Genomic DNA, 27,240 nt, shown 5'->3' on the forward strand with positions numbered 1-27,240 from the left:
GTCCATGGGGTCACAAAGAGTTGGACATGACTGAGTGATTAACACTTTCACTTTCACACATACATTTATTCCTTGTTACTAAATAATCTTCTACGATACAATACTGACAGCTGACAATGGATACTTCTTATGGATGTGTCACTTGGGGTTTTACTAATCTCATCCTGTGAAACACCTTGTTTTCAGTTGTCACTTCTGTAAGTAACAGTAGGAGGAGTGTCTGCCGCTCTGTCTCTGTGGGGACAATTATCTCTATCTCCTCATAGGATGTGGGTCTCCAGACGGTGTCCCACTGCAGAGGGCTTCATCCATTGTCACCCTCTTTTTTTCAAACTGCTTATTTAATATTGGACTATAGTCCATGAACAATGTTGTGGCAGTCTCAGACTGAGTGAAGTCAGTCACCACCCTCTCGCCGACACTGCCCCCCCATATGAATGTGTATCCCCACTTGTGTGATAGGTGAAAATGACATCTATTTTAAAAAATTCATTATTTCTTTGAAAAATTAGGTTGAACATGTTTTTTTGGCTGCTTGCCAATGTACATACACAAAAATAATTTTCAAGGGCATGTTACACAAGAAAAAGATTCCCAGAACACAGCCAGGAGTTACTGAGTGTCCAGGAGGAGCAGGGAAGGACAGGGATGCCCACCCCCGTGAGTGGCACCTACTCACCAGCTTGGTGATGCCTCCATGGCGTCTCACCACCCGCCGGGCTCTCCTAAACTTGGCAACATTCGCAATTGTCTCAGCTGCCAAGCATTTCAGACTCTTATGTGGAGAATCAAGTATATTAACCATAACTGGTAAGCCCCCAAGGTCAACAATATTACGTCTGATTTGAGGATTATGACTGATTTCCTTCAGGATTTTTAATGAACCAATCTAAACGAGAAGAAAAAGTTATAGATGAATGGATGCTTAATGCAGAACCAGTGCTATATTTTTTAAAAATTCCAAGTCTACCTAAATCCTTCCCCAATTAAGTTTTTTAAGGGAACTGTTCCTATTCCCAGGTGTTATACACATCCCCCGACTCCCTGCATTTTCCCGCAGTTAAATAAACAAACATTCATCATTTAAGAAGCATAAGCTAATGGAAAGGAGCCAAAAAGACAAGGAAGAAAAACAGAGTTGACAAGGGTAGCTAATTGTAGTAGAAGTGAGTTATCAGTAAAAATTAAAGACCAGCAAGAAGCAACAGGAAGGGCAGATGCCCAGCACTGAGAAGAGAAGCACGTGAAGAGACCCATGAGAAGCACGTGTGTATCAAGGCTCCTCGTCCACTGTGATCAAGACACTCACCTTACATTTGACTTCATCTGTCTCAAGTAAATTTATTAAAACTTCAAGGCCTCCAACATCCCTGATCGCCAACTGGCAGGTCTCTTGTGCTAAGTTAAAATCCTTCATTGAACACAATGCAATCACGGTAGCCGTCTGATTTCCTCCCTGCAAAGACCCAAGGCCACAGAAAGGTTAAATAAGATCACGCTCCCATAGAAATTTACTAAACGTTGATGAATCCATTAACTGGGAAGTACGTGTCCCCATACATAGCATGTTTAGTTTTTTAAAATTCTCTGAGTAGGTTATAATCTGTTAAATGGATTATGCTGAGCTAAAGCACAAGAAAGCTGTTCAGGGTGTCATAAAACATTATTCCAATTAAGAGTTGCCATGTTAAGGTGGTCTGTCTGCTTTAAACAGCTACAACATCAGGTGGAATTATGATATTAAATAGAGTCAGGGGCAAGCCTTGAGAGAGATTCTGAGGAAGGTGAGGTTTATGTGGGCTTACAGGCAGTCCCTGAACTGTGTGTGCTGCGGTGCAAACTGTGTCTGAAGATTATTCTTACAGATGTTTACAGAATAGTCTAGAACACAGAAAATGTGAAGAAAGCAAACTGCCTGGTAGGCAGCACAGTGATCCATGTGGGATGGAGAATAAGCAGGGTGAGGCTGTGAGGCTGGGAAAGAGGAAGCGATTCCTAAAACCTGGGAACTGATGGGTGGACTGAAGGAGAGAGAAAGATCGTTTCACTGTCATGAATGAAATGCTGGCCCAATAACATGCAAATCAAGGTCTGTTTAGCTAATCACCACATGTAAATAGCAGTGAGGAACAGCTTCTTCAAAAAATCCAAGAGATATAAAAATTTTTTAATGATGATCAGTGAATCAGGCCTGCTAGGAAATTAAATAAGAATTCATTGCTGCAATTAAGTAACAACCACTGATCATTAATGCTTTGAAAACTTTTTAAGAACATAGCATATATTATTACTTCTACATACATATATTACTGCAACTGCTATTGAGAGTGTCTGCTAAACAAGAGTTCCTGGAACAGTTAATAAGACAGAAAAGCAATACTTCTAATGGAGCCAAGAAAAAGCTATTTTATGCAAAAGGTGTTCATAAAAGACAGCCTTGGGATTCTATGTCAAAACACAGTAGCAATGGCCTAAATACATCTTTTTCTTTTTCTGAGGGAAGACATCTTCAAATTATATTTACTATCATTTGCTAATCATGGTTTTATATTGCTATATTAGACATATATATTATATGTGTAGGTAGATAGACTTAGCACAAAAAAATGGAAATTATACTCAAGCTTCCCACCTTTATATCATGCAAATACACATATGCCAATCCTCTTATAAATTCAACACAATATGTTTATAACTAAAGTGGGATCTGTAGAGGGTGAGCATCAAGAAGTGAAGAAGGAAATGTTTAGGCTTCAGAGACTCTACTTGCTCCCTTCCAGAATATTCCCTCCACGTCTCTAAAAGTGCTCTGAACGACATTTCTGCTTTTCCTTCTGATTTTCCCTCTGGGTAATCTAGGCTGTCCTTTATATTCAAGATTAAGTTTAGAATGACAAGAGCCTTAATTTTAGTACTTACATTAAAAATAGTAAGTTTTGTTCTTAGAGCTTTTAGCATCTTTTTCTAAATAACAAGAGAAATTTAAATGCCACCAATTTCCCCACAGTTGGTTTTAAAACATAAAGCACTGCGTCTTCTATCATTACTATCAGTATCATGAGCCCCCTGTTTGGGACACAGGACCCTTCCTCACACCAGTTCCTCCAGTGCCTCTCTTAGAAAAAGGTAGATATTTTGTAAACCATAAGAGAGAATCTAAATACTAATCATAATTAACTAAGGAAAATAACATAGAAAAAAGAAAAGCAAAGAAGATGAGAGAAACAACTCATTAAACAAGGCTCTTTCTGAATTTAAATGGTGAAACGAAGGCAGAAAGTTCCTCCCAGGCACCTGCAGGAACCGAGCTGGGTTCTTAAAGGTTGGACAATAGAAGCTGAGAGCTTCAGATCAAGAGGATTCTTCAGGCAGTGGCTTCAGATTCAGCGCAAGCAGGAGTCTGAGCAGGAAGCAAGTAGTTGTCCAACAACATGTCCAGCCCCAGTCAGGCCAGGAAAGCCCTTCCCACCAGGTCCAACTCCCCAAAGAAGAATTTCTGTCCTGCTATCCCCAGTCATACATGATGGGGAATCTTCCTGACTCCCTATTCCTGTGTCTAGTTTCTTTGGTAGCAGTTTTCTGCTTAGACATTCAGCACCAGCTTGGCTTCCTCTTTCAAGTTCTTCTCATTTTTCTCTTGTAGAGTATTTCCACCTTTTGAGTTTTACTTCATTATTTACACTATAACAGATGACATAAACTTTTAAAAGTCATGTAATTGCAGCTGATGCCCAAAACATAAGATCTTGTATTTTGCTGAACTATCTTTAGGCCAATTTTGAAACCAAATGATGGAAAATATACATTTATCATTAAGAAGTTCGATCTTTATAGAAAAAAAATTTTTTTTTCTGTAAATCATCAGCTTTTTCTGAAAATCTGGAAACATATTCATAGGCGTGAGGGATTTTTTTAGAACAGTTTTTTATGAGGGAAAGTTAGTTTTTCCACATTTCAGGATTTACTTCTACTCTTGTCACTGACCACATTCCCCAAAGGATTATAAATCTTTCAGAATGAATACCAGCGGATGGGAGCCAAAATATTCAATGTACAGAGCCACAAACGTTAGCCAATTGCTATTCTTTAAATACCAACTATGTCGAAGGATTTTCAAATGTCCATTCTACTTTGACCAGATGCCATAAACATCTTACTGAAGAGAAGTAGTACAAATATGCAAATATGCTCCTTTTAAATTAAATCTCCCCGAGAATGTAATTAGTTGCCAATACTTATTTTCACATTTTATCACGGATTTACGTTTGTGAGGCTTTTTAAGAGCTGGAGGAAAACATAGTAAAGTATTATTTTACTAGCTTCTAAAGGGTTTTGAAGAATGCTTCCAATAAGCTTTTCCACGTCTTGAATTAATGCAATTCCTTTGCTAGTTGTCCTCCTTCCCCTCCTGCTTCTTAAACATCTCCAACTTCTGCCGGCCTTCAGATATTTTACAGATCATGTGCCTTTCCATGACCAGCAGGCCCTCATGTGTGGTTGCAATTATGCTTCAAACATGATGAGACTGGATGAACATTGCTTCTCACTTTTCTCAAAATTTCTTCTTAAAAAAGATGAATAGAGGATTTTTTAAAAATAATAAAAAAAATAATAATGTTTTCCTGGACTTAAATAAAATTTTTGAAATAAGTATTACCCCATCCAGTATAGAGTAATATCCTCCCTTACTGTTGATAAAGAAGCAATACACATTGCCTAAGTTGAGATGAAGGATGTATTCAGGAGTAAAACAGAGAGAGAGCTGCCTGAAATCACTTTTGTATTCTTTCATTCAGCAAATTTGCTTCTATTTACTTAGCTACTTGCCAAGTCTGATGCCAGGCCCTGGAGACATCCTGGGAAACAAAAACAGACTTGGGCTCTGCTTTTATGGAGCTCACAGTTTAGTAGAGAAGAACGATTTTAATTTTCTAAAGTCCATCCCAGTAAACGGAAACTTTAAGTCTGAGCGGTGCCGTAAGGGAGGGGGCACAGGGCCAGGGAAACCCACACCAGGGAGGCTTTAACTGGGCCAGGGGGCATCAGGGAAGGTTCCCCTGAGGAAAGAATGCCTGGGCTGAGGTCTGGACAGAAAGCAGGCTCAGGTGATTTCATCAGGCGCTGTAACGGCTTCGAGTAACCCAGTTCAGGAAAGGATGCCAGAGTTGGCAGATGGCACTGTGATGGCAGACATGCTCACAGGGTCATCCCTCCTGGCGTCCTGTGAGACCCAGGGAGACAGCACGGTGGGCAGGGCTGGCAAGGGGAGCAGAGGTCCCTCTGTTCCCGTCTCCACCGTCCACAGTCAGAAGGCGGCGGGTGAGACCTGTGACGCAACCATAACAGCCATCCCACTGGCTTCCAAGGTGCTCAGCAGTTTTTCCTCCAAACATGCCACTCACTGAGCGAGAGCCATGACCCCTGCCAACGACTGTTTATTAATGATGACAGGGGGGCAGGCACCCAGCGCGGGGCTTGGCCCAGAGACACTTTTCGTCTCTCAGGAGCTGAAATGGTTGAGAGTCAGGGTCCCGAGTGAGTGGCACAGAACCACATAAGTTGAGGTAGTAAAACATATCGCTTTGCCTTCTGTTTATTTGAAGACTGATTTTATGCTGAGATTCGGCACTCATAAACCTGAGCCGCAAGAGATGAGACTCAAAAGGAAACTGCAAGGATAAAGAGAAAATACTGTTCGAGAAGAAAAAAGAAATTAGGCTCAGATTGTTGGACTGCAGGCTTGCTAAGAATTTTATTTTATTTTTTTGGTTAGGAATGGTTAAGGAACAATGCAAGGATTCCCTACGCATTCTTTTTAAATCACCATGGAACGTTTACAGAAATTGATGATTTACTGGAATGTTACTGCAATGAGGAAAAGTCTGTAGGAAATGTAACAGTCTTTCTAGAAAGATTCACAAGAATGAACTGAATAATTATGATAATTAATAAATAGCTCAGTAAAGTGAATGGATACAAAGGAAATATTCAAAAATGAGTAGCTGAGAATAACAAATCAAAATATGTAATTTGAAAAAAGTTCCCATGCCAGTATTGGCAAAATAATAGTAGTAAAAATATCTATGAGTGAATCTCACAAGAAATGTGCTGCAAATATATGCAGGAAAAGCTATGAAGTTTTACTGAAGTATATTAAAGATTAAATAAGTGAATGGTCATACTATATTTCCTAATAGGATAATTCAACATTATTAAAACTGTAATTTATCCAAAAATAATTCACAAATTAATGTAAGCCAACCAAAACCCTAGCAGCATTTTTTAGCTTTTTTTTAAAAAAAACTTGGTTCTGGAATCATTGTCAAGATGATCTGGAATGGAAAATATACAAAAAGTAGTTTAAAATATTTTAAGAAAACTCTCTGGCCAAATATTTAAATATACCAAAGCTATAATAATTAAAACAGCATGGGAATATCCAAATAAATCAATGTAGGAAGATCTGGACACAAACTTTTAAAGTGAAATGACAATATTTGATAAAAGAAGCAATTCAGATCACTGAAGGAAAGAGCGGATGAACCTGTCATCTGACTTTGACATATGACAAATTGAGAGAAATTTGCACATAACAAAGGATTAATTTGCATCAAGAATCAAAAGACATCCACACAGGAAAACAGGCAAGGTACACAATACAACTACTTGACATATGAAAACTGTATCAATCTCACTAACAATCAGGAACATGCAAATTCACATAAGATACATTTTTTACCCTATAAAACAAAAAAAGACTGCAGGTTGAAATTTATAACAGTAAATCTTAATCCTAGTTGAGTAATTTTAATACCCTGGGGAGATTTTAAAGACTATCAATGCCCAGACCCCTTTCCAAACCAATTAAATCCAAACTTCCATGAATGGTACCTGGGCATCCGGTCTTTGTTTTGTTAAGAGCTGGGCTGATTTCATTGTGTGTCTGAGGTTGTAAACCTTTGATGTTATTACTGATAGAGTGTAAATGGATGTTTACTTTCTGAAGGGAGTTATCAAAAAATTTTTATGTGGTTGATTACTTTTCATTATATTTCCCTCTAAAATAAAATTTAAAAATGCAGTACTTCTCCAGCTTCACTGTGCACATATTCTTTTTTAAAAAACATGTCTTTACTGAGGTATAATTGATATGCAAAAATACTATATATATTTGATGCACTCAATTTAATGAGGATGGACACATTCATATACCTGTGAAACCAGCACCACAATCAAGACAATTAATATACTCATCAACTCCCAAAGTTTCTTTATGCCTCCCCATTTTTTGTATGCTAATAGAGCATGGCAACCTGCTCCAGTATTCTCGCCTGGAGAATCCCATGGACAGAGGAGCCTGGCAGGTTAAAGCCCATGGGGTCACAGAGTTAGACACGACTGAAGTGACTCACACACAGCACAACACAATGTGAGATCTCCCCCTTACATTTTTTAAGTGTAAACAGCATTGTTAACTACAGGTACAATGTTACAGAACTTGTTCACCTTTCATAACTGAACTTTTACACCCACTGAACAACAACTCTCCATTAGAACTATCAACATTTGAAATGTGCGTACTCTTTCACGCAAGCAATTCTATTTCAAACAATTCATCCTATGGAAACACATACAACATTAAAAGCATACGTAAAAATATTTGTGGTTGCATCGTCAGAACAAAAGTTGATTTGGGGAGAAAACCTAAAAGGTTACCAACAAGGGAATTGTTAAATTACTGATATATGTATAATGAAATACTATGGCGCAATTAAAAGGACTAAGGTAGATATGAAAGATCACCAAGACAGAGTATGAAATATTAAGACAAAAGGTACAATGTAGAATCATAGTCTGACTGCATTTTACATATGAAAGTTACATATGTGTATGTATATACACAAACATCTGGAGGGCATTCACTTTTATTCTTTGGCATGGCTTGAATAGGTACAATGAGCATGTCAATGTGTTATTTTATAATACTCTAAATACAGAGGAGATAAAGGATGGCCCAGAAGAGGTACACAAGCCTCTGCCAGGCTCTGTGTGTCACGGAAGTATCAGCAGGGCATTGCCAGCCAGACCAAGAGCTGGATTAGGATCCACAGCCCCTGCCAGCAGGAAGCTCAAAGGCTAGTGGATGAAAAAGGGACGGAGGATTTCTAGATGTATGTGAAATGAAACATCATTTATACCAAATCTGGTACCTCTTACTCCTCAACCCCTACACTTAGAAATTCTTCAGCATTCAAACTTCTGTAACGTGTTTTTAACCCAAAAAAGTGAAGCAATCCACTGGATTACATAAATCAGGAACTAGACAAAACTTCTTTTCTCTATTTAGCCTCTCAAATAACTTTGGGTTGGAGGCATGCTTTGAGGAATAAAAAATATTGTTGTTGCAAACACATCAGTTAGCAAATTCCCTGAACAGATCTGTTACATTTTCAGATCATTACACAAAACTGCCTTAGATATCAATATTCTTTCTAATCAAAAATCATACGAATTGCTAGATGGCAGTGTGTATGCTCTAATTATGCTCTAGCTGGACTAGTTAGTGGTACATGTTCTTGAGAGAATGAATAGAGTTAAACCTTAAGAGACCTCCCTAGAGGTTTTTCATATTGTCATTTTTCAGTAGTTAAGTGGATGTGATTGCATAATGTGAGCTAGGAGCCATATATATGGTTATGATTCAGTGGTGTATTTACCATACCCATATAGTTATCTTTGCTTTTTCTCCACTCTTTTTTATTTATGATTGCCCAGAGGCAAAGCAAGTTTAAAGCTCAAAAACTGAAAACAAGTTACTGTTGTATCTGTAGAGCTCAGAGGGCAAGGCCCTTCACCACTTCCACCGTCTCTTCTGCTATAAAAATAAAAGATGACTAATCCTTCTTAGTGGGCATTATACAAGTCACACATCTCAATCTGAATAAGTAAAATTCTTACACTACACTATTTAGGGGTTTCTCTGGTGGCTCAGACAGTAAAGACTCTGCCTGCAATGCAAGAGACCAAGGTTCGATTCCGAGTTGGGAAGGTCCCCTGGGGAAGGGAATGGCTACCCACTCCAGTATTCTTGCCTGGAGAACCCCATGGACAGAGGAGTTTGGCAGGCTGCAGTTCATACAGTTGCAAAGAGTTGTATACAACTGAGCCACTAACACTTCCACTTCACATTATTTAAGAAAATGTAAATGCAGACTCTGCTGAGTAGGAATTTCATTAGAAAATGGAATTGAAATATCTTCTGATGACTATCAGGTAACTTTTTTAAAAGTCCTCCCACTCTTTTCATCTTGGAGACTATTTTCAAAATCAACTCATAACAGTGTCAAAACATATGTATTAACTTAAAGCATGTTTCTCAGGAAAATGGCACTAATTTTCCTTCTCAACTAACTGGAGTTTATCTGGATGCATAAGCAGTGACCACTGTTTCCCATTTTTGGAAGATTCTTTTTAATAATAATAACACTGCTCTTTCACATTCTTTTCCATCTCTTTAAGTAAAAACCTAGCGCACTCTGATCCTGCCTCCCAAAAATGAACACTGAATTCCTTTGTGCAGAAGTAGTCCATGCGTAGTCACTTACTCAGAGTGAAAAAAAAACAGAGAGAAAATAGGAGTGTTCAACAGTGAGGCCTTTGGGTCCCCTGGGCTCTGAGCTTCTGGACAGAGGGACAGAGCAACCAGGCAACGAGCAATAACCATAGACCCTGGACGCCTTCCCGGCCCACAGCCACCTTCTGTGTGGCCTGGAGTGAAGTATTTCTCAACTTTTCCACCAATGAAACAGGGATCACACTACCTGCCACTCCATCCCCAAAACCAAGTAATGGGAAAGGAATTTAATTAACTGTAATTGACACAAAGTACATCAAAATTCCTCTGATGAAAAACTATAACTCCCAGCTTCCACTTAGGAGAACTCTTTAACCAATGAAGGTCGTGTGTGTGTGTGTGTGTGTGTCTATGTGTGTGTCTTAATCAATTGGTGGAAGATCATGCAGGAACTGAGCCCCACAAATGCAGTCTTTAACAAAGGTTTTCAAGTCTGAAAATGTCTTTGCCAAGAATACTCCTCCAGAGAGGAAATCGAAACATTCCAGGGAAGGAGCCTGGAAAGTCTCTTCAGAAGCCTCCTGGGATTTCTGATGTGACATCCTCTATTAATAGATGTTTCCCTGAAGTTGAGTCTTTGTCACTGCTGAGCTGGGGAACCACCGTGTATCTTCACATCTCATGGCCTGAGGATTCAGAGCTTCTGGATACATAACAGAAGAAGAACCAGCAAGATCCTTGGCTCACATCAAAGGTGAAACCCACACAAGTTTAACCACATAAAATAAATAAATTAGTCACTAGCTCTCGCCACACATCATGGATGGCAGGAGAGGATTAATATGTGATGCCTTGCCATGATCATAAGCTGTCACTCAGCAGTCCATGCCAGCCACTCTCTGCTGACTGACCTGTGATCAGATGCCATGGTCACCCTTCTAGAACTTGGGAACAAAGTTTGCCCCAGCATCATACTCTAGGCTGCTACCACATTTCTGAATTAAAAAGCCCTTCTTTCCCCAGCCTTCATATATCTAGCTCTTCACAGTGTTAACATGTAGGAGTTATCAATTGAAGAGAAAATGACTTTAAAATAAACATTTTTTTCTCTTATTGTTTCAAACTTTAATTTTTTGTCTTCCTTTAATTAATCTTTTTAATCCACTAACTGGTTGCATAAAATAACCAAATAAAATGTTACCCCTTTTTTAAAGATTTTTTTTAATGTGGACCATTTTTAAAGTCCTTATTGAATTTGTTACAATATTGTTCGTGTTTTGGTTTTTTGGCCACAAGGCAATGCGGGATCCTAACTCCCTGACAAGGAATCAAACCCACACCTCCTGCATTGTAAGGCGAAGTCTTAACCACTGGACTGCTAGGGAAGTCCCCAGATGTTACTTTCTTTAAGATTAAAAAAAAAAAAAAAAAAGACCAAAAAAGCAATCTGCTTATAAGGTGGCAAACTAATATTTAAAGGCTACCATTTAACATAAATATTTTGATTCATAAACAGTGTTGGTTGTATGTACTAATTCAAGCACTATAGCTTCTGATTAGCTTGTTAAGAGGTCACGTTCAATCACGAATAAAAAGACACAAACAGGCTCATCTGCTCCACATTTTCCTAAGCCTTTCATTCCTCTACCAAAAACGTAACCCCATTTCTAACCAATAATTGGAGCGTCAACCCTTTATTTCCAACTACCGTATGGATCTTTCTATTTGGATATTTCACTCTCTCCAAACTTAATCTGCACCACCCCAGACCCTCCTGAGAAACTGGCCTGCCTTCTCTCTTGGCCCTTTCCTGACTGCTTCCAAGAACACTACCCCATTCCACGGCCCCAACACCCTCCATCAGGGCCACAGGTCACTGGCTTCCGGTCTTTCCACTGGGATTCATTTTGCAAACCACCTGCTGCTGAACTCAGCTTTTTAAAGCAATGCTTTTGTCTGCGTGTTTCCCCAGGGTGGACCTGGATCAAAACCTCAGGTGCAGAAACAGTCATCCTGCAGGGAGGAGTTACACCTGGGAAAGTGGCCCTGGGGAACACACCCTGGATTCCTCCATTGGGGCAGCAAGTACTCAAGAATAAGTCCAGAGGAACAAAGCACTTCCGAGTAGGGCTCCAAATCTGCTTGCTAATGTCATCCCAGATGAGCCTGGAGCTGCGGGGGCAGAGGTCTTATCCTCAAATGACATCCTTCCAAAATGCCCACAGAGTAGATAAAGCAGGATTCTAGAGCCAGCCTCTGAGATCCCTTCCAGCTATCTAAAAGTTCACCAACCATTTTCTAGTCTCCTCTATGTTCTCTTGAATTTCCCAATCCTATAGTTTTAAATTCCATATCCAAACCACCTTCAACCCACAAAGAAATGGATTCCAACAGGCTTTCAATTCTGGATCCAGAAATTCATTCTTCAGTTTTAAGGATACTTACACCAAGGCAGTTGGAGAAGGCAATGGCACCCCACTCCAGTACTCTTGCCTGGAAAATTCCATGGACAGAGGAGCCTGGTAGGCTGCAGTCCATGGGGTTGCTAAGTCAGGCACGACTGAGCGACTTCACTTTCACTTTTCACTTTCATGCATTGGAGAAGGAAATGGCAACCCACTCCAGTGTTCTTGCCTGGAGAATCCCAGGGACAGAGGAGCCTGGTGGGCTGCCGTCTATGGGGTCGCACAGAGTTGGACACGACTGAAGTGACTTAGCAGCACACCAAGGCAGTAACACTGTGTGGATCACAATAAACTGTGGAAAATTCTGAAAGAGATGGGAATACCAGACCACCTGACATGCCTCTTGAGAAACCTATAATACAGGTCAGGAAGCAACAGTTAGAACTGGACATGGAACAACAGACTGGTTCCAAATAGGAAAAGGAGTACGTCAAGGTTGTATATTGTCACCCTGCTTATTTAACTTATATGCAGAGTACATCATGAGAAACGCTGGGCTGGAAGAAGCACAAGCTGGAATCAAGATTACCGGGAGAAATATCAATCATCTCAGATATGCAGATGACACCACCCTTATGGCAGAAAGTGAAGAGGAACTAAAAAGCCTCTTGATGAAAGTGAAAGAGGAGAGTGAAAAAGTTGGCTTAAAACTCAACATTCAGAAAACGAAGATCATGGCATCTGGTCCCATCACTTCATGGGAAATAGATGGGGAAACAGTGAAAACAGTGTCAGACTTTATTTTTCTGGGCTCCAAAATCACTGCAGATGGTGACTGCAGCCATGAAATTAAAAGACGCTTACTTCTTGGAAGGAAAGTTATGACCAACCTCGATTAGCATGTTCAAAAGCAGAGACATTACTTTGCCAACAAAGGTCCATCTAGTCAAGGCTATGGTTTTTCCTGTGGTCATGTATGGATGTGAGAGTTGGATTGTGAAGAAAGCTGAGCGCTGAAGAATTGATGCTTTTGAACTGTGGTGTTGGAGAAGACTCTTGAGAGTCCCTTGGACTGCAAGGAGATCCAACCAGTCCATTCTAAAGGAGATCAGCCCTGGGTGTTCTTTGGAAGGACTGATGCTAAAGCTGAAACTCCAATACTTTGGCCACCTCATGGGAAGAGTTGACTCATTGGAAAAGACTCTGATGCTGGGAGGGATTGGGGGCAGGAGGAGAAGGGGACGACAGAGGATGAGATGGCTGGATGGCATCACTGACTCGATGGACATGAGTTTGAATAAACTCCGGGAGTTGATGATGGACAGGGAGGCCTGGCGTGCTGCAATTCATGGGGTCACAAAGAGTCAGACACGACTGAGCAACTGAACTGAACTGAACAACAAAGCAGAGGTCCCCAACCTCTGAAATCTAATGCCTGATTATCTGAGGTGGAGCTGATGTAATAATAATAGAAATACAGTACACAATAAATGCAGTGTGCTGGAATCATCCCCAAACCACCCTCCCATTCCTGGTTCATAGAAAAATTGTCTTCCACGAAACCTTTCCCTGATGCCAAAAAGGCTGGGGACTACTGCACTAAGGCGTATGAAATGTAGATCTACTTATAATTATGATCTTTTAACATTGTATATCATGTTACTAAAGAGTACCTACATGCATATGTGCTAAGTCACTTCAGTCATGTCCGATTCTTTGCGACCCTATGGACTGTAGTCTGCCAGGCTCCCCAGAATCCCCAGATGGGATTCTCCAGTCAAGAATCCTGGAGTGGGTTGCTGTGCCCTCCTCCAGAGGAACTGCCCAACCCAGGGATCAAACCCTCATCTCTTACATCTCTTGCATTGGCAGGTGGGTTCTTTACCACTGATACCACCTGGGAAGCCCAAAGAGTAGCTACTTATATTAATAATATTAGAATACTTGTGATGAAGAAATCCACATTTCCAAGCCACAACAAATCCCCCAACTTGCCTCCTATCTCACAAAGGTGTTCAATACATTTCTGATTTAGAAATGAGTAAAACTTGCTGTATTTTTAGTGTTAGTGTAGGGTATAGATCTTAACAACTGTCTCCCCCAATCACTGATACTCATATATAGCAAAATATTTTCGTTGCAAGATTTTGAAGCAACCATGAATGGGGAGAAGATAATATTCATACAAATGTGGCAAGGAAACAATACGTCTCCAAGGAGAAGGGGTCAAGAAAGGGAGGAGAAGGGGGAGCAAGAGAAGATGGAGAACGACACCAACAGCAGAGGGAACGGCACTATTCTCAAGGAGCTGAGAGTGAAGGATGGTCTGGCCCCTTGGGAACCTCATTTTGTCACTGTCCCTCCTGAGCAAAAGATTGAGAGGCAAGCCTATGCTCACTTGAAGACATCCTGCAAGATTCAGAAACGAGATTAATCAGCTGTAGCTAATGAGATAGACAAGCTGTGAGAAGATAAGTACAGAAGGTAGCTGAATAAGGAGCTTATTACTTCATTTAGAATTGAAGCCCAGAGTCACCAGAGATGTGGGGGAAAAGACATTGGAAGGTTGGGGAATAAAAATGCAATGTATCCATTAGTTTAAAAATTAAATTGTGTTCTAAAACTCCAGATTAAAAGAATATACACAAATGTAAAATGTCCAAGTCGAAATGGATGTGTGTCAAAGCCAAATTATTAAAGACTTAGTCCCTTTATCATGTGTCAAGATCTGAGCTCATAGCTCTGGATAAATACTAAGCTGTATCACTCATTTACTTGTTTGGCTATTAATGAACTCATCAAAACTTTTTCAACAGTCACAGACATTGCTGTACTTGGAAAATGGTAAGTGAAGAGTCAGGTCAACATGAACATTCTAAATTTACATAATTTTGTAAATTACTGTATCAGATTTATTTATTTTGAGATTACCTAGAGACGTTCAAATTTGCATTTCATAGATTTTTCATATCCTTTTGTGTCTCCACAGACAAACATTTATCTGTGTTGAAAATCCTGAAAGCTTTTGTAGATATACTTTTAATTTTATTGGCTATGTTAAGAATATTTACCTGTGGGGAACTATAATAATTTCAAGCCATTTACTGTCTGGCCAAAAGTATCACATTTGCACATGAGTTACTGAGGGGTAACTTGTGTGAGTTTGAGTAGCACTTCATCAATATACGCTTTCCTGAGCTGTTCTGGGAGCGCAACAGTGCATCTCTTTTTGATCCACCACTATATGCATTTATCCCAAATAGTTGAAAAATGCAAGCTAGTGACTCAGTAATGAGACACTCTTAGCGGTGTTCATGGGGAGGATACTGTGGAGGACATGGGGCACCACCGACCCACTGTCTGCCCCCTTACGCCCTTGGGGAGGAAATTCTTTCTGTTCTTAGCACCAGGATCAGTTACACTCATTGGCAAGGGGGTTGTTTTTACCTTATGATGGAAAGAGTCCCTCACTGTATGAACTCACTGTATTTCTTCCTTTTATTGGTTACCAGAATCTTAAAGCAAAAGCCAAAGACCATCTGTGCGGGTCATTAGACTCCCCACCTTATGTTGTTTATAATAATCATGTGCAATAGAAAGATTTATCATTGCTAACAGGGGCTGAGCCCTTCGTACTAAAGCACTTAGATGTGTTAGATCTCACCTAATACTAATAATAATCCTAAAAGGTGAGATCTTTTATCTTGCCATCTGGAACAATTAGGAGACCAAAGCTTACAGAGGATGGCCAGCACCCCCAAGGCTGCTGAGATAGTAGGCGGTGGAAGCCCAACTCAGTTGAAGACTTGTTGACATCGAAGGTTGTGTTTCTAACTGCTCCATTATTCTGCCTTCTGACCTGGCTGATGCTTCTGCTGTTTGGACTCTTTATCTCCTTTTATTAATGAAAAAAAGTTAACAGACCCAAATTCTATGCATAAACACCAGGGCTCTTCTACATCTTCTTCCAGAGGCCGTGTCCAAGCCCCAGTGCCTGACTCAAGTGTTGGTGGCAGAGATCTCTGTGGCCAGAGTGTCCTCAGATAACACATTCCTTGTGCGTAGAGGCCATGGGTAGCCCTGTGACTCAGGAAAGGCCAGGAAGGTCTCCAGAGTCTGGACATGGCTGCCCTGCCTGCAGGACTGGCCACTGTGCTGATTGGGTGGTTTGTGCACAAAGACTCCTGCCAAGGTGGGGGCAGAACTGTGGGACTGAAACGTCAGCCTGTGCTCCACAAGACTGCCTCCAAATTCCCAGCAAATGTGAATCTTCCAGATTTCAGAATAAGAAACTGGAATTCCCAGCAGTGCTCAGGAATTCCTGAAATCATGTTATTTCATATGTGTTGCTAAATTTTATTTATTTACATGCGACTAAATAGTAAGGATGACTGTAATGGTAAATTATTTCTGTAATAAACCACAAGTCTTTTTTGTGATAGAAACACTAAAAATTTCAGAGGTTTTTTGTAAGGAAAAAAACACTATACATATTACAATCCCATGTAAAAGTGATCTCCACCTGATATTTGATAACAGTAAACACTAGAAGAGGGAATATCACACAAAATAAATGGTAAATAAAACCCATTTAAAAAGTTGAAAGAAAAAAGTAAAATATTTAACATTTATAAGATATTCTTAAAATACAATTTTAAAATACACAAAGCAAAGCATCAATTGTCCTACCCAATAGTCTTGATTTTTATTTCAGTACAAATATGTCTGATGTTAAAACACTTTTTCTTTCATTTTGCATTGACAGCAGTCAAATTGTTAAGAAGCTTCCAAAAGCAGAGCCAAGGTGGGCATTAGGGTTTTCTTCATATACCCTCATTTTCTTTTTCAATGACGAAAATATTTTATCTGCTTGCCCTGATTCTGATTTAACCATTGAGGATAAATGGTTTGCTAATTATCATTAGCTAATCAGATCGTTTGCTAATTCAGATTTTACATCAGTTTCTGGCATCATGATGGACTGTTGCACAACCCACATTCACATCTTCCTCACTTTGGATTTCTTCTGTTAAATTACTAGCAAAGAACAAATTGTAATACACAGTATACACAATACAGTGAATATTTAAACACTGAAAAAGTGTCCGAGTACATCTAAATGACTTACCGTTGAGATTTCCAGCAAGTTCGGCAAGGCTACAAGAATCACAGGTCAAAATTTCACATTTAATGACTTATTTTGCTTCACAAATTTGTTATTTCTTAGAACAGCACTAATAGGACTTGTGTAAAGGATATGATGCATATAAATGTACCATTTATTTTTACAAGAATGACTCACCATCCTGCACGTACACATTCAGAGCACGGCAATAAGTGAGGCTGACCGCCTGGGCTGAGACCACTTATCTCTCACTGGCTCCTGTCCTGATGCCTGGAAATGTCTACCTCCACCTTTGATTCTGCTGCCAGAATTTTCTTTTTCTAAACTTTATTGAGGGATAACTGGCAAATATAATTGTATATCTCAGCAGTCCCCAACCTTTTTAGCACCAGGGACCAGTTTCATGGAAAACAATTTTTCCATGGACCAGGAAGGCGATGCTTTTGAAATGATTCTCATAAGAAGCATGTAACCTGGACACCTCACACGCGATGTTCACAGAAGGGGTCGCACTCCTATGAGAATCTACTGCTGCCACTGACCTGACGGGTGGCGTAGCTCAGGTGGTAATGCAAGCGATGGGGAGCGGCTGTAAATACAGATGAAGCTTCACTCACTAGCCTGCTACTCACCTCCTGCTGTGTGCCCAGTTGCTAACAGGCCATGGCCTGATACAGGGGACCCTGATACATTGGGAATCCTTGGTATATCTCATGTGCACAGTGTGTTGCTTTGACAACCACAAACACTGTACAATGATCACTAAGATAATCAACTTGTCCTGCTCTCCATGATGTCAGTAGATTCCTTTGAACCTGTCATGTCTTCAGGAAGATTATCAAACTTTAACTGTCAACTTTAATTCTAATTTCCCATTTTCCCAATTTCTTGACTAATTTTTCTCAGGATTCAGGAAAACATAAAAGAATTCTCTGAGACGTGCTTAGAATTGCAGCTGAGATGATGCCAACAGAGGAAGTGGACATATTTTTCTTTTAGGAAAAACTTTTTTAGCTTACTTATACCTATCAGATTGCTCACCTGGCGGGAGGGAGGAGCTTTTCTGAATTCATGAAAATATGCATATAGGCTGTTTGAGCTGTCAGCTTGGGATGACCTCAAAGATACAGGAAAAGTACCCTTTAGTAATTTAGGAGTCATGTAAATTTCTTTAAATATGCAAAGCCTAGCAAATGGAGGAGGACAAGCTGAGGTAAGTCAGAGTGTTGTTTTCATAAGGACTTCTGGATGGTAACTTTAGACAGGGCGTAGCTATTACCAAGATTCACTGTCCAACATCAGAAATTAATATTGATCTGGGTTTGAGCAAATCATTTTCCTTGCCCCACCCTTATTTGAGGACTTAAATACAATATTATATGGGTAATTTATTTATTATTACAAAATGTTTTTACACATGGCATCTCACTTAAGAGAGTAGCAGAAACAGACCAACACATATTTTAAGTACCTACAATGTATCAGACACCACACCACATCTTTCACCTGTGTTTTCTCAGTCCTTAAAATAATCCTAGAGTGGATATTACTAATTTTACCCCATGGGTCAGGAAGATTAAGGCTGCAAACCATACTTTTCAACAGTCACAGACAGTTAGCAACACAATCTAGAATTCAGTCTAAGTCCAACTTCAAAACCCCTTGCTCTTTCCATCATGCCATACTGCTAGTCCCACAATGGTGTAAATCACAATATCTGATGGCTGCCATGGTCCACTGCCTTCTCCCCACCTAGGGGAGAGGGCTGGTACCAGGCAGCCCAACTGCTCCATGAGGACAAATCTCACTATCCTCAGAGTAATAAGACCTTCCCATGTGCACACTTAAATAATAATAGGGATAGTTACTACCATTACTTGAAAGAAATACATAGTAAACTTGAAAGCAGAATATATATTTTTGGGAAAAAATTTAAAATAAACATTGCAAATACAGTATAAAAGGTTTCTCTCTCACCTTCAAATATTTCACCAGCTTCTGAATTTGCCAATATTCTGATGGCAAATCTGCATTTGCTTCCTGACGATGATCAGGTTGTTCTTCATCTTCCTCACTTTCTGAGGAGCTGTCACTAATAATTTCCTCAATCTTTTCAACACTCTTACTAGGAACAACAACATATAATAAGTATGTTTATGCTACAGTATGCTTATGTTACTATTTCAGCAACATACATTGAAACATAAACTATGGATAAGATACCAACACCATCTGAATTGTGGAAGATCTTTGTTAACATCTACATGAGGGGATGAACAAACACATGCCTTTATAGCAGGTGCATTTCAATATTATTGCTATGGTACAATAATAATAAGAAGAAAGTAGTAAAAAATGAAAAAGCTATCAGGTAAATGACCTAAGACTCCCACTTGTCATAGTGATAAAACAACTTAAATAATGGGTGGCTATTTATATTTATGTTTCTTCCATCTCTTTACTTGAAATTGAATACAAGTGAAAATTCAGTTTTCCAGCTGCACTGGCTACACTGCAATTGCTCAACAGTCATGTATGTCTTGGCGACCACACAGGACAGCTCAGGAATAAACCATTTCTATTACTGCAGGAAGTTCAGTTGGGCAACACTGCCAGTGCCCCAAAGGGAAAGGCATTTTTTCCCTTACCAAAGAGACTTCACTTTATTCCATCCTGCTCTGAGGCTTTTAACTCAATACCAAGGTCATGGACACATGGAACATATTGAATTCACTCTTATTTTCTTTCTTTCTCTCTCCATCCCCCCAGATGTGCTCTCCATAAACATCTTTTTTATTATTATTTTTTTCCATTTGGAAGCATAGTATAGGAGGACAGGTAGTTGTCCAGTTTCATTAATTCTAAAGGTTCTATCATTCTCTTAATTTCTCAAAGACGTTTTGGCACAGAGAGCTCCAATTCTTGTACTTTCAAAAGTCAGAATGGTACAACTGTGCTCTCTGAGCCACAGTGCGGTGAAATCCTGAACCGAAGTGCCTGGTCCAACTAAACAAGACACATGAACTGAGTGTCAGTTTTATGTATTCTCTTGTCCAAAAGATGTCAGGAAACCTGAACTGGTTACAGAGGAAAATCGGATAGATCAGATTAGTAGACCTGGAAGGCGTTATACTAGCTGAAATTAGTCAGAGTAAAACAAATACTATATCACTTCACTTATATGTGAATCTCAGGGAATCTCAGGGAAAAAAAAAAGGGCGGCAAAAAACAACCAAATTCATAGAAATCAGACTTGTGGTTACCAAAGTTGGAGGGAGGAGAAATTGGAGGAAGAAGGTCAAAAGGTACACAGTTATAAGATAAATAAGTACTAAGGATGTAATACACAACATGTTGACTACAATTAACACTGCTGTGGGGTGTATTTGAAAGTTGCTTAGAGAGTAAATCTAAGTTCTCATCATGAGGAAAAAATTACTTGTAACTATATAAGGAGATGAAAGTTAACTGAACCTATTGCAATCATTCCTATATATATATATATATATATATATATATATATAATTAAGGGGTACACCATAAGCTCTGACTGTGTAGATCACAACAATCTGTGGAAAATTCTTCAAGAGATTGGAATACCAGACCACCTGACCTGCCTCTTGAGAAGCCTGTATGTAAATCAAGAAGCAAGTTAAACTGGACCTGGAACAAAAGACTGGTTCCAAATTCAGAAAGGAGTATATCAAGGCTGTATACTGTCACTCTGCTTATTTAACTTATATACAGAGTACATCACGCAAAATGCCAGGCTGGATGAAGCACAAGCTGGAATGAAGATTGCCGGGAGAAATATCAATCACCTGAGATATGCAGATGACACCACTCTTATGGCAGAAAGTGCTGCTGCTGCTAAGGCACTTCAGTCGTGTCCGACTCTGTGTGACCCCATAGACGGCAGCCCATCAGGCTCTGCCATCCCTGGGATTCTCCAGGCAAGAACACTGGAGTGGGTTGCCATTTCCTTCTCCAATGCATGAAAGTGAAAAGTGAAAGTGAGGTCGCCCAGTCGTGCCTGACTCTTAGCGACCCCATGGACTGCAGCCTACCAGGCTCCTCTGTCCATGGGATTTTCCAGGCTAGAGTACTGGAGTGGGGTGCCATTGCCTTCTCCAATGGCAGAAAGTGAAGAGGAACTAAAGAGCCTCTTGATGAAAGTGAAAGAGGAGGGTGAAAAAGTTGGCTTAAAGCTCACCATTCAGAAAACAAAGATCATGGCATCTGGTCCCGTCACTTCATGGCAAATAGATGGGGAAACAATGGAAACAGTGAGAGTTATTTTCTTGGGCTCCAAAATCACTGCAGATGGTGACTTCAGCCATGAAATTAAAAGACACTAGCTCCTTGAAAGAAAAGCTATGACAAACCTTTTTAACAGCATGTTAAAAAGCTGCTGCTGCTACTAAGTCATGTCAATCATGTCCAACTCTGTGCAAAAGACATTATTTTCTGACAAACTTCTGTCTAGTCAAAGGTATGCTTTTTCCAGTAGTCACGTATGGATGCGAGAGTTGGATCTTAGGGAAGGCTGAACACCAAAGAATTGATGCTTTTAAACTGTGGTGTTGCAGAAGACTCTTGAGAGTCCCTTGGACATCAAGGAGATCAAAACAGTCAATCCTAAAGGAAATTAACCCTGAATATTCATTGGAAGAACTGATGTTGAAGCTGAAGCTCCAATACTTTGGCCACATGATGCAAAGAACTGACTCATTGGAAAAGACCCCGATGCTGGGAAAGATTGAAGGCAGAAGGAGAAGGGGACGACAGAGGATGAGATGGTTGGATGGCATCACCAACACAGTGTACATGAGTTTGAGCAAGCTCTGGGAGTTGGTGCTGGACAGGGAAGCCTGGCATACTGCAGTCCATGAGGTCTCAAAGAGTCAGACACGACTGAGCAACTGAACTGAACTGAAGAAAAGAGAAGTCTCAATTCAGTAATCTAAACTCACATCTAAAGAAACTAGGAAAAGAAGAGCAAAACAAACCCAAAGCAAAGAGAGAAAAGAAACTAATAAAGAAAAGAATGAACAAAACTGAAAACAGAAATAACTTGAAAAATCAATTTAAAAAACTGCTTCTTGAAAAGATCAATAAAATTGACAAACCTCTAGCAAGACTGACAAAGAAAAAGAGAAGACACAAATTTCCAGTATCAGAAATGAATGAGGTGTAGCATATCACTTCAGATCCTGCTGACAACAAAAAGATAATAAAACTATGAACAACTGAACACAGACTAAACTGATAATTTAAAGAAATTTATTCCTTTAAAGGTACAAATTACTGTCACTTAACCAATATGAAGCACATAATTCTTGCCTGGAGAATCCCCGGGATGGGGGAGCCTGGTGGGCTGCTATCTATGGGTTTGCACAGAGTCAGACATGACTCTAGTGACTTAGCAGCAGCAGCAGCAGCAGCAGGCTTCCCTGGTGGCTCAAACGGTAACGTGTCTGCTTGCAATGCGAGAGACCTGGGTTCAACCTGGGTTCGATCCCTGGTTGGGAAGATCCCCTGGAGAAGGAAATGGCAACCCACTCCAGCATTCTTGCCTGGAAAATCCCATGGATGGAGGACCCTGGTAGGCTACAGTCCATGGGGTTGCAAAGAGATGGACACAACTGAGTGACTTCACTTTCACTTTCATGGCTACTAATGGAATTAATTCATAACTTAAAAAACAAGTGTCTTCAGTTTCAGATGATTTCACTGGAGAATTCTATCAAGCATAAAAAAAAAACACGAATTTTACACAATCTCTTCCAGAAAACAGAAGAGAACTGAACTCATTTTATGAAGTCTGATATCAAAACTGAAGTACATACAGAAACAAAACACTGCTATTGAATATCCCTCATGAGTGTAGATGCAAAAATCCTTAACAAAATGTTAAGCACATATAAATATATATATGTAAAGCTGGGCTGGAAGAAGCACAAGCTGGAATCAAGATTGCCAGGAGAAATATCAATAACCTCAGATATGCAGATGACACCACCCTTATGGCAGAAAGTGAAGAGGAACTAAAAAGCCTCTTGATGAAAGTGAAAGAAGAGAGTGAAAAGTTGGCTTAAAGCTCAACATTCAGAAAACGAAGATCATGGCATCTCGTCCCATCACCTCATGGCAAATAGATGGGGAAACAGTGTCAGACTTTATTTTTGGGGGCTCCAAAATCACTGCAGATGGTGACTGCAGCCATGAAATTAAAAGATGCTTACTCCTTGGAAGGAAAGGTATGACCAACCTAGATAGCATATTCAAAAGCAGAGACATTACTTTGCCAACAAAGGTCCGTCTAGTCAAGGCTATGATTTTTCCAGTGGTCATGTATGGATGTGAGAGTTGGACTGTGAAGAAAGCTGAGTACCGAAGAATTGATGCTTTTGAACTGTGGTGTTGAAGAGGACTCTTGAGAGTCCCTTGGACTGCAAGGAGATCCAACCAGTCCATCATCCTAAGGGAGATCAGTCCTGGGTCTTCATTGGAAGGACTGATGCTGAAGCTGAAACTCCAATACTTTGGCCACCTCATGCGAAGAGCTGGATTGGAAAAGACCCTGATGCTGGCAGGGATTGGGGGCAGGAGAAGAAGGGGACAACAGAGCATGAGATAGCTGGATGGCATCACCAACTCGATGGACGTGAGTTTGAGTGAACTCTGGGAGCTGGTGATGGACAGGGAAGCCTGGCGTGCTGCGATTCATGGGGTCACAAAGAGTCGGACACGACTGAGCGACTGAACTGAACTGAAAGCTATATATAGGTAAAGAAGGACCAAGTGCGGTTTATTCCAGGAATGCAAGCCTGCTTCTGGATTCAAAAATCAACCAGTGTAATCCACTACAGTAACAACCTACAGAAGAAAAATGGAATGATCATACCAATTGATGCAGAAAAAGCAGGTGACAAAATTCAACACTCAGTGGTATTAAAACTCTCAGAAAAACAAGAGTAGCAGGGAACTTCCTCAACTTAAAGAATATCTGCAGAAAAACTCTGAGAAGGCAACAGCACCCCACTCCAGTACTCTTGCCTGGAAAATCCCATGGACGGAGGAGCCTGGTGGGCTGCAGTCCATGGGGTCACTAAGAGTCGGACAGGACTGAGAGACTTGACTTTCACTTTTCACTTTAGTGCATTGGAGAAGGAAATAGCAACCCACTCCAGTGTTCTTGCCTGGAGAATCCCAGGGATGGCGGAGCCTGGTGCGTTGCCATCTGTGGGGTCGCACAGAGTCGGACACGACTGAAGCGACTTAGCAGCAGCAGCACAAAACCTATCATCATACTTACTGGTGAAAGACAGAATGCTGTCCTCTTAAGACTAAGAAAAAGGAAGGAAGGACTTTTACCTTGATCATTGATAGTTAACAGTACTGGTGTTTCTACTTCTGGATGTAAATCTAACAAAACATGTACTGGACTTTTATGCTGAAAATTACAAACTGCTGGTGAAAGAAACCAAATCCTTAAATAAACAGTCATACAGTCTACACAGTAAAGATATCAATTTTCTCAAAATTGATATAGGGTTTCAATGTAACTTCTATCAAAATCTTCAGTTGTTGTTCACTCAGTTGTGTCTGACTCTGCAACTCCATGGACTATAGTACGTCAGGCTTCCCTGTCTTTCACCATCTCTCAGAGCTTGCTTAAACTCATGTCCATTGAGTCGGTGATGCCATCCAACCATCTTTACTCTGTTGTCCCCTTCTCTTCCTGCCTTCAGCCTTTCCCAGTATCAGGTCTTTTCTAATGAGTCAGCTCTTCGTATCAGGTGGCCAAAGTACTGGAGTTTCAGCTTCAGCATCAGTTCTTCCAATGAATATTCAGGATTATTTTTCTTTAGGATTGACTGTTTTGATCTCCTTGAAATCCAAGGGACTCAAGAGTCTTCTCCAACTCCACAGATTAAAATCTTCAGCAAGTTTTTTTTTTTTTTTAGCATGATCATTCTAAAATGTATGTGGAAAGGAAAATAACTAGAATAACTCAAAACAATTTTGGGAAAAAATAATAAAGTGAGAGGAATCACTTTACCAGATTTCAAGAATAACTATAGAGCTATAATAATCAAGATTGTGTGCTAGGGCTAGATATAAAAATTAGCTGAACAAAATGCAGACTCAGAAATAGCCCCACTGAGTACACCCACCTGATACTTGACTAAGGTGAAAACACTGAACATCAGTAGGTTACAAAAAAGAATCTTGACGTATATATAAATTTTATATAAAATTAAACTCAAAATGAATACCAGCCTTAAATGTAAAATTATTACAACTTTTAGGAAAAAATCATTGGAGATAATCTTCAGGATCAAGGGCTTCATGAAGAGTTCTTAGACATGACATCAAAAGCACAATCCACAAAAGAAAAACTAATAAATCAGACTTCATCAAAAACTGTTCTCCCAGAGGCCCTATTAAGAGGAGGAAAAGACAAGGTACAGAGAGGGAGAAAATACCTGCAAACTAACATATACAATGAAGGATATCCTAGAGAGATAGATGAAGAACTCTCAAAACTCAATATTTTGAAAAACAAATGATTCAATTAAAAATGAGCAAAAGATATAGACAGACATTTCACTGAAGAGCATAAACAGATAGCAATAAGTTCATGACAAGATATTAACATCATGAGCCATTAGGGAAATGCAAAGACTGCAATAAGCTGTCACTGCACAGATTTTAGGACAGTTAAAATAAAACAACAAAACCAAATGTTGGCAAGGATGAGGGGAACTGAGTCTCTCATACATCACTGGTGGGAACATAAAATGGTGCCACCACTCTGGAAAAGCTAAGTAGTTTCCTAAAAAGCTAAAAACACAATTACCATATATATCAGCAACTTGGCATTTATCCTAGAGGAATAAAAACTTTCATCTGTACAAAAACCTGTATGTGACTGTTTATAGCAGTTTTATTTTTAAAAGCCAAAAGCTGCAAACAGCTAAAATGTGCCTTAATACATGAAAAACTTTAAAAGCTGTGGTATATCCATACAATGGAATGCCACTCAGCAAAATGCATGCAACAATTAGGTGGATCTCAAGGGTATTATGGTGTTGGAAAATAAGTTAATATAAAAACAACGTATGAATCTATTTATACGGCAGTCCAAAATGACAAAATTATGAAAACAGATGACTGTTGCTAGGAAGTGGGGATTATGGGGGAACAAAAGTAGTTGTGACCATAACAGGGTACCTGGAGGACACGTGGGGTGAACAGTTCTCTAGCCTAGTCACAAAGGTCACCATAAAAAATTACACATGATAAAATGACACTGAACTATGCATTGTCCCAATGGACGGAAAGAGCAAATTAGCCAAGATGATGGTGGTCAGGCTCTCTTGCCTCACAGCCTCTCCCTCTTGCCCCACGTTTTGCAAATACATGGTTATGTGACAGCTGACATTACTTACAGCACCTCACATCCGTATCATGATGTACCCACTTGGCCGTGTGCCACTTCTGCTCTGATACCTGAAAAGCCCTGGAGTCTGCCTTATGTCTGTGTTACGGCCATCTCATGGGCGCATTAGGGACGTGTTATGGCTGTGTCTGCTGGGTCAACCACAAGAGAATACAGCGTGTCTGCTGCTACAGCTGCCATGCCAGTCAGGAGAGAATAAACGTGTCTGCAGTTTCTACGATTCCTTACCTTTTCTTCCAGCTTTGCTTGTTGCCTACCCTGGGTTCAGTGAACAGTGATACAGCAAAACACATATACATTGTACCAATGTTAATTTCCTGGTTTTGATCTTGTACAGTCGTTATGCAAGATGCAGGATATAACTGTTGGGGGGAACTAGGTGAAGGGCATATGGGATCTCTCTGCACTATCTCTGCAACTTTCTGTGACTCTACAAATATTTCAAAGTAAGAATTTTTAAAGAATTGTCAAAATTTGAATAATTTATTATTCCTAACTTTCCAAGATGGCATATATGTTGTAGAGTGTCTTAAAGTTTGTTTTCTTTTGAACTGTGCAAATTTTATAATATGAAATTCCTGCCATTTCTCCCTGCCTCTCAAACGTAAAAGCAGCTGAACTTTCTCCCCAGATATGTCATTTTTATTGTCAAACTGAAAATTGGGTA

General features: G+C 39.9%; 1 protein-coding gene across 2 annotated transcripts in view; it reads right to left on the reverse strand.

Moving 5' to 3' along the window:
* Positions 1 to 27,240, reverse strand: part of ODAD2 (outer dynein arm docking complex subunit 2) — a 162,150-nt gene that overhangs the window by 94,651 nt on the left and 40,259 nt on the right. For both annotated transcript variants that reach the window (XM_006041652.3, XM_006041651.4), the window contains exons 10-12: positions 19,082 to 19,229; positions 1,310 to 1,456; positions 680 to 889 (exon numbers count right to left, since the gene is read on the reverse strand). In XM_006041652.3, the coding sequence (XP_006041714.2) occupies positions 680 to 889; positions 1,310 to 1,456; positions 19,082 to 19,229 (505 nt within the window). The remainder of the gene's footprint in view (positions 1 to 679; positions 890 to 1,309; positions 1,457 to 19,081; positions 19,230 to 27,240) is intronic.

The sequence above is a fragment of the Bubalus bubalis genome, chromosome 14, assembly GCF_019923935.1.
Source record: "Bubalus bubalis isolate 160015118507 breed Murrah chromosome 14, NDDB_SH_1, whole genome shotgun sequence".
Taxonomy (NCBI): Eukaryota; Metazoa; Chordata; class Mammalia; order Artiodactyla; family Bovidae; genus Bubalus; species Bubalus bubalis.